The sequence below is a fragment of the Mus caroli genome, chromosome 13 (genome assembly GCF_900094665.2).
Source record: "Mus caroli chromosome 13, CAROLI_EIJ_v1.1, whole genome shotgun sequence".
NCBI classification, from domain to species: Eukaryota; Metazoa; Chordata; class Mammalia; order Rodentia; family Muridae; genus Mus; species Mus caroli.
This window is the reverse complement of record NC_034582.1, coordinates 50470890-50479708: the sequence shown is the minus strand read 5'-3', so window position 1 is coordinate 50479708 and position 8819 is coordinate 50470890. Positions and strand designations below refer to the sequence as shown.

The following is an 8819-nucleotide window of genomic DNA, read 5'->3' as shown; positions in this document are numbered from 1 at the left end:
AGTGCTGGGATTAAAGGCGTGCACCACCACACCCGGCTCCATTTTCTTCTAGTTAGTTCATAAGTCTCTCTCTTTCTTTTTCTCTTCCTCTTTTTGGTTTTTGGAGACAGGATTTTTCTGTCTATGCCTGGCTATCCTAGAACTTGGTCTATGGACCAGCCTGACCTTGAACTCACAGAGATCTACCTGTCTTCCTGTGTTCTTCCCTCTCATAAGGTCTCTTCCCTCATAATTCCCTTACTTGGTTCATGATCTACAAATATACATTAACATGTATCTATTACATAATAGATTTATATACAGTGTCTATAAATCTAGGTTTTACATAGGAGAACACGGTATGTGGTCTTTATTTTTTTGAATCTGGCTTATTTTGTTTGTGACCTTGCATTTTTTCCTGCAAATGTTATGATTTCGTTTTTTTTTTTATAGCTGTATAGAATTTCATTGTATATATGAACCTTGTTTGTCCATTCACTGATGGAAACCTAGGCTGATTGCATTTCTTGGTTGTTGTGAATAGTGTGACTTTAAACACGGATGTGCAAGTATATCTGTGGTATGCTGGCTTACAGTTTTTCAGATGCATCCCCAGGTGTGGTATGGTATAATGTAGCTGGATTGTATGGTAATTCTCTTCTCTGTCGCTATCCTTCTCTCTGTCTCTTTTCTCTCCCTCCCTTATTTCTTCCCACCCTTTTCATCTGTCTGTCTGTCATGAAACCTCTATACCAATAGTGGCTATAACATTTAACCCTCCCCGAGTCCGTACCAGCATTTGTTATTGGCTTTCTTGGTAGCCATTCTGTTCTGGCTGGAGCGAGATAGAACTGAAAGGTGTCTTCCTTTCCTTTCTTTTTCTTTTTCTCTTTCTCTTTCTTTTTCTTTTTCTTTCTTCTTTTTCTTTGAGACAGGGTCTCTCTACATACCTCTGGCTGTCTTGGTACTCTGTATAGACCAGGCTAGCCTTAAACTCACAGAGATCCACCTGTCTCTGCCTCCCAAGAGCTGGGATGAAAGGCATACACCACCATACTCAGTAAAGTGTTCCCTTTTAATATGTAGTGACGTTTTATGTCTTCTGACTAGTTTTGGTTTGAAATCTACTTTATTAGACATCAGAATGACTCTACCAGCCTTGTGTGGTTTCTGACTGATGGAGTTTTCCATCTCTTGACTTTTCCTAGAAACTACAACAGAACTTTGGAATAAGTCTGTGTTTCTTTATTGGTGAATCAAAACCCATTTTATATTTAAAGCTATTATAGTGGGATATTTATTAATTCCTATGATTTTGTTGGTTTGTGGTTGGTTGGGTGGCTGTTTGTTCTTGCTTCCTTATCTTCAGTTCGCTGGTTTACAGTGTTGGGTATGATGGGTTTTTCCTTGAACTTCTGCATTTAGTCATTTCTCTCCTAAAATTAATTCTTTCCTGTGCTCTTGTAGTTGAGACTGCTTTTCTTCTTCCTTTGTGTATAGTATTCATTTAATATCTTCTGTGTGCCTGCGTGATGGTCACACACTGCCTCAGTTTGTACTTTTCTTGAGATGCTATTATTTTTCTTCAATTTTATTTATTTATATTCAGTTTTAGAAGATACCTTTTCTGGATATAACATCCTTGAGTGTCAGTTATTTCAGTCCCTAAAATACATCTTTCCATGTTCCCTTGGCTTTGAACAGCACTAATGAGAGACTGATATTGTTCTGATGTTTTTGCTTTTATAGGTGAGTTGCTGTTTTTCCTTTACTGTTTTGAATATTGTTTCTTTGCTTTGTATTTTTTTCATGTGTGTATATACTCATGCTTTGCATGTGTGTGGGGTGTGCATTTGGAAGCCAGGAAGATGCTCACTGAGGCAGAATGTCTCAGTTCAACCCAGAGCTTGCCCGTGCGGTTTGTCTTGCTAGCCAGCTAGCTCTGAGGGTCTCCTCTTTCTACCTTATGAGACTGAAATTACGGTCACTGCCACACCCAGGAGCATTTAAGTGGGTTTCTGTAGATCTGAACTCCTCTGGTTCTTAGACTTGTGTGCCAAGCCCTTTAATATGTGAGCCGTTTCCTCAGCCCCTGCATTGTATGTTTGACTTCATGACTACAACATGTTATACAGAGCTTTTTCTCTGAACATGTCTATGTTACAAATGCCTCTTGCTTCAAACAGAATACCTATTTCTTTGAAAAGGTTTGAGAAATTTTCTGCTGTAGTTTCATTGAGTAGTTTATACTTTTAGAGTTCATAGTATCTGTGTCTTTTGTCCTATGGATTGTTTTTTGAGACAGGGTCTTACTTCACTATGTATCTCTGGCCCTCCTGAAACTCACTGTAGAGCAGGCTGGCTTCATATTCACAGAGATCCACTTGCCTCTGCCTCCTTAGTGCTGGGACTAAAGGTTTAGCCCACCTTGTCTGGTTATTCCAGAAGTCTTAGATGCTGTGGAAATGCTCATTTATTTTTTTCCTCACTAGTAATTGAATGCAATATTTGACTCACTTGTCCTCCATCCTGGATACTCTTTCTTCTGCTTAGTCAAGTCTATTGGCGATGCTCTCCACTTGACTTAAAACAGTAGTTATTTTGTTGTATGTGTGTCTGCCTGCGATGCTCTGAAACTGTGATGGTCTCCAGCTGTGTGGATGCTGGGACCTCAACCCAGTGCTCTGAAGGAGCAGTAAGTGCCCCTAACTCCCCAGCCATCTCCCCAGCACTTCTACTTGGAGTTTTGTCCATTGAACTTTTCAATTCCTTCTTCCTTTTTCCTTCTTCCCTCTCTTTCTTCTTCCCTTCTTCCTTCCCTCACTTTTCTTCCTTTCCCTCTCTCCCTCCTTCTCCTCCTCCTCCTCCTCCCCCCTCCTCCTCTCCCTCCTTCTCCTCCTCCTCTTCCTCCCCCCTCCTCCTCTTCCTCCTTCTCCTCCTCCTCCTCCTCCTCCTCCTTCTTTTTTTGGTTTTTCGAGACAGGGTTTCTCTGTATAGCCCTGGCTGTCCTGGAACTCACTTTGTAGACCAGGCTGGCCTTAAACTCAGAAATCCGCCTGCCTCTGCCTTCCGAGTGCTGGGATTAAAGGTGTGCACCACCATGCCCGGCTTCTCCCTTGCTTCTTATTTTTTCCTTTGCTCCCTCTCTTCCTTTCAAAAAAAAAAATCTCAATTTCCTTTCTGAAATTTTCTTCTATGTCTGTATGCCATGTTAGATCATAAGTCATTTTTACCAGAAAATATTTGAAAGCTTCATGCACATTTTACTTACCTTGGTGTTTTTAAGTTCCATAGTTGAGGATTATGGTCTTTGAGAGGAGTTGTGTTGTCCTGACTGTGCATTGCTTGCATTTCATTGTTGGGACTTATGTGTGTGTTGGTCTGGCGAGCTCTTCAGGATTGTGGAGATGGATCTTCTTACTTAGCAGCCCAGTCTTGAAAGTGTGCACTCGGGAGGAAACACACTGCTATAGCAGCAAGAATATCAAACTGTATTAGATGGAAATGCACAAAGTCAATGACAGCTCATTAATATATAGTCACCAATAACCATATAACTGAAAGTGCCGTTCTGCTGTAGAATGTGGTATGAAGTTAAACACTCTTTAAAGAAGGTGTAGAAAGAGGAAATGGGTGAGAGAAAAGGAGACTGGAGAAGGGGAGGAAAGTGGGGGGCAAAGTTAAATAGATGAAAAGAAGAAGAAACGAAGTAAGAAGGGGCTAGAGAGATGGCTCAGCAGTTAAGAGTCCTGACTGCTCTTCCAGAGGTCCTGAGTTCATTCCCAGCAACCACATGGTGGCTCACAACCATCTGTAATGGGCATTCGATGCCCTCTTCTGGTGTGTCTGAAGACAGTGGCACTGTACTCATACACATAAAATGAATAAATTAAAAAAAGAAATAGAAATAGAAAAAATTGGGGGGAAGGGGAGAGACAAGAGCTGGAAATTAAGAAAGCATCACTAAACAGAAAAGTTCAAGAGCAAAATTTAATAAATGTAGGATGGGGAATAAAAGCATAAAAATATAAGAGCATTAAATCAGTAAGATAAACTCAAGACATAAAGAGGGGGAAAGAAGGAATCATTGGGGAAAAGAGTGAAAACAAAGCTGAGCCCTGCTGGTGGAGATTTTAATCCCAGCTCTTCCCAGGAGGCCAGCCTGCTCTACAGTCTACAGAATGAGTTCACCTTAGTTAGAGCTGCACAACGAGATCTTAAGAAAAGAAACTAGGGAAAAGGTTTTCCCTAAATGAAAAAAAAAATGGGTAAACAAAATTAGATAAATGTTTGAAGAGAAATAACAAGTAAAAACATTTAAAAATATCTAACTACAATACCTTCTACCCACTCCACCCCCCACACCTCCAAAAAAAATTCTTTATTAGGGTGACAGAGACAGAAGGATTTTGGTGAGTTTGAGTCCAGCCTGGTCTACATAGTGAGTTTTAGGACATCTAGGCCTACATAGAGAGACTCTATCTCAAAAAGCAAAACAAAACAAGGAAAATCCTGGATAATAGGGCTGAAGGTACTTGTTCCCCAAGCTTGGTGACCTGAATCTGCTCCCCAGAGGATGTGGTAGAAAGAGAGTACTAACTTGAAAAGAATTGTCCTCTGATCTTCATGCCTGTGCATGTACACATGCACACAAGTAATACAAATGAGAAATTTAAAGTCCCTTTAAACATGTAGGGGAGAAAAGTCACACCTAAACACAGAACAGCATAAATACAGAGCGAGAAGAAAAGATGAGCTGTTGCGGCAGCTTCTTTCTGGATCCTTGCTTGAACAATGCTTGTGGAGTCAGGAGGAGGGTTGGTTGGACTGTGAACTGTTGGTGTGTCTTTCCTTTGGTTTATGTTGTTACAGAGTCTGTATTGCTATCTTCCAGAGCGCTCTTCACAACCATTTTCTTTCTTTGCATGCCAGGGTTTGTTAGATACACTTAGCTTTGCATTCTGTGGGCTGCACAGAGTTTTGCATCCTCTTTAGCCTGCCTATATTGTATCTTCTTGAGTGGCTGCTTATCTAAGGAGTGCCTCCCGAGTGGGTTGGAAGTGTGGAAATCATATCAGCACTGAGATTGGTATAGGCAAAAGACCTGCCTTGGTATTCTCAAGGCCTCCTGTATATTACTCACCTACTGGAGAGATGCCTTTTTGTCTATCGCTACACCCCAGGAACTTCAGAGTTCTTGGGCTTAACAGTAATGAATTTAGGTAGGTGATTGTAAAGTTTGATCTGCTTACTGGCCTAAGGCTCAGAGCTATTAAACTCCAGCATAGCTTTTGTTGATGAGATCTGTTCCCAACCACTGAGCATGGATGGGTTGTCTTTCCTTAAACATGATCCAATCTAAGCCAGTCTCATGTTGCCTGTACCCTTTGGCCAGAGTCCAGCCCTGCTGCTGTCCACGACTGCTTTTAAGAGGCTTCCCTGACTAAAGATTTGTGGCAGGTCATATTGAGGCTTCCTATCTTGTAGATGTTCCATACCTCAGGCCCCCACTGTAGTTCTGTCTTTTGTTTTTTAAATTTTTATTTATTTTTATGTGTATGGGTGTGTAGCTGCATGTAAATTTGTGTCTGGTACCTTTGGATGTCAGAAGAGCATCAGATTCCCAGACATTTGCAGCTGCCATGTGGGTGTTGAGGATTGAACCAGGTCCTTAGGAGGAACATCAGTGCTCTTAACCACTGAGCCACCTCTCCAGACTCAGTTTTTAACAATAGATTCCCCCTGACCTCCAAAATGGTGCCTGGCCATTGCATTCTAAGCCATATGGTATAACACAAGTGAGATTTGTCTCTACTATAGATCTGTCTACTGGAGTAATCACTGCCTCATGGAAATCTGAAACTGGATTTGAGGCTTGTAAGGACTGGGACTTATCCTAGGGGTAGACCTGCCTTGCTTTTATCTGGCTTGCATTTTGAAGTGGCTGCTGAGTTTCTTCTGTGGGCTGAGGACCTGTGTAGCTAATGTGCTCAGCTTGATGTGTGCGTGGTGCCTTTGTTCTTGCTCTTCTCCAGTATGCTTTCACTTGCCTGTTAGATTTTCAAAGCTTTTCCCTCTATCTGTTTTGGCAGTCTGATTTTCCTTATTCTGATGGTCTCCTTTACTGGCTTCCACGAGGCAGCCATACTACCATCTGCTTATGCTCTTACTATGCAGTTACTGTGTGCATTTCCAAATCTTTTTTCTGTTTTTAAATGATTTCTTTATTTTTATTTTATATGCATTGGTATTTGCTTGTATATATGTCTGTGTGAGGACATCAGATCCCCACAAGCTGGTATTACAGATAGTTGTGAGCTGCACTACAGATAGAGTGATTACTGGAAATTGAACTCAGGTCCTTTTGAAGAGCAACCAATGCTTGTAACTGCTGAGCTATCTCTCCAGCCTTGTAAATCTTACCTCTTAAGATTGTGTATTATTCAGGCCACAGAAATTCTGTACCACCCTGACTCAGTACTCTACCATTGTGTCTGGTTAGTCTTATCTGATACTATATTTGCATATTTCTTTCATTTTTTAAAAAAGATTTATTTATTATATGTGAGTACACTGTAGCTGTCTTCAGACACCCCAGAAGAGGGCACCAGCTCTCAGATTCCATTACAGATAGTTGTGAGCCACCATGTGGTTGCTGGGATTTGAACTCAGGACCTTCAGAAGACCAGTCAGTTCTCTTAACTGCTGAGCCATCTCTCCAGCCTACTTTTTTCATTCTTGATTAGTTGATGGGGTTTTATCTTCCAAGTCATTCTTCTTTAATAGTAGAGAATGGCTAATTGGTTCTTAACTGGCTCAGGTTTCTAGCCACTTTTCCCCTTTGTCTGACAGTTGAGTTTGGAGGATTTCTCAGGAGCTGATCTTTGTATCGAGTGTCTGTCATCTCTCATATGGAGTTTAAGGCTCAGTTACCATTGCTGGAATTTAGGTAGTGGTCTTTATTAAGCTTTTGGTGGATAGTATTAGGTATCTGTCCCTATGCTGAAGAGTATGATGATAGTTTGATTCTTTTGCTGTTAAGATACTTTTGGAAATGTTCTAAACTGGCGTTGGTCTTGTCTCCCTGTAGGCCTCTCTGTGTTACTGTGGTGAGCCTGTGCAGAGCAGATGTAGGTTTTAATAAATGATCACACACTTTGTCACCAGGAGAGAGTTGAAATCACATACAATGTGGTTTGACTTCAAATTGATTAGCCCATTTTATAAATGTCAGCAAATTGTCTTGTGATAGACTTTTTGAATAGAGTCCTAATGTTACATGCAACGTAAACTGTGTCTAGCTTAGGTTTATAACAAATGTTCTGAAATGTTTTATTTAGAGGGAGAAATCACTTGTGGTTTCCTGTCATGGTTTTGTTATTTATCATGAGTCTCAGTGGTGGCTAGTCTCTCTTCTCTGTGGCTCTTGGTTGATGGGAGGATTTGTGTTTTTAAGTGTCTCCTTGCATACTTGATCAAACTAATCGTAAAACTCTGTGAAGCGTGAGGGGGCTATTTCAGATTCTCAGATCTCTCAGCCATGTGTTCTGGTGTCAGGCAGAGATCACACTCCATGAACAAACAGGCAGGAAAAACCAGAAGGTTGGATAAGGAAGCCATTCATAATTAAGGTTTTCCCAGAAGAGATACTCAACTTGTGTGGGCAGATTTTTGCTGTAGGATAGTTTGGGATTTTATTTTATTTTTGTTGCTTGGAAAGCTGTATCTCAGGATAAAGAGAAACTTTACCTGTAATCTGAGGAGAAAGTACTGTGCTGCCAGGAGATGCTCCGCGCTTTCTGCGCTTATGTGTCTCCTCTCTTCACAAGGCTGTAACTGGTAGCCAGACTGCAAAACACCTTCGACAGTTTTATACTGTAGTATAATTTTGGTCTTCTCTGATAGTTACTGGTACTCCTTACCCTTTAACCTTCTGTTGTGAAGACAACAAAAGGGAGCTTCGTTTCATTTATGGATCTCACTGGACTCAAAGTTGAAAGCATGCTTATTTTCCCTCTACCTGGCTCCGTGTGCTATGGGTGCTTTGCTTTCTGCCTGTGACACTGTACAGAACATATCTGTTTACTTGCAGATATTTAAAGTGTTGCTTGTGGCCTGTGCTCTGCTTTATTCTACGAGGAGTTTACTTGTCGTTTGATTCTGTTTTCAGCATTGCAGCTTTGACCAGTAAGAGAAGTTTAGTTCTTATGCCGGAAAGTTCTGCAGAAGAAATCACTGTTTGCCCTGGTGAGTGCCCCATAGCTTGACTGAATTCTGATATTACTCATCGGCCTTTTTATTCCTGTTAAGTTTCTGACTATTGAAACTCTTCTGAGACGAGTTATTTATGATTTATGTGTGTATGTGTTTATCATTACACTCACGCTCATACACTTGTTTCTAGTGGACACAGGTTCTGATTATCAACCTTATTTTCTGCTTAGGAGTGATTTGGTTTTGAAATTAATATGACTCTTTGCTTGCTTGTCTACTATGTGATCTGAAGAAGCAACAAAAAGTAAAGACTAATCCTTACTTCACAGTGAATTCAGACCCAAGGGGACTTGTGAAATGTTTATGTATTTTCAAAACATTGGGCTTTTCTCAGGTCATCTTCATTATTAAGCATTTCCCTTTACTAGTCAGTTTTGATATGAGTTATTATGAGTTTGGGAACTGAGTTTTTATGCAGTTCTGTGATTGGGATAGTTTTGTTGTTTTGTTTTGGTTTGGTTTTGGTTTTTTGAGACAAGGTTTCTCTGTGTAGTCCTGGCTGTCCTGGAACTCACTCTGTAGACCAGGCTGGCCTCGAACTCAGAAATCCGCCTGCCTCTGCCTCC

The 8819-nt window shown here is 40.8% G+C and overlaps 1 protein-coding gene across 3 annotated transcripts in view; it reads left to right on the top strand.

Annotated features, from left to right (window-relative positions):
- Uimc1 (ubiquitin interaction motif containing 1) overlaps window positions 1–8819 on the top strand; it is a 68060-nt gene that overhangs the window by 29819 nt on the left and 29422 nt on the right. For all 3 annotated transcript variants that reach the window (XM_021180059.2, XM_021180058.1, XM_029468390.1), the window contains one exon: window positions 8150–8226. In XM_021180059.2, the coding sequence (XP_021035718.1) occupies window positions 8150–8226 (77 nt within the window). The remainder of the gene's footprint in view (window positions 1–8149; window positions 8227–8819) is intronic.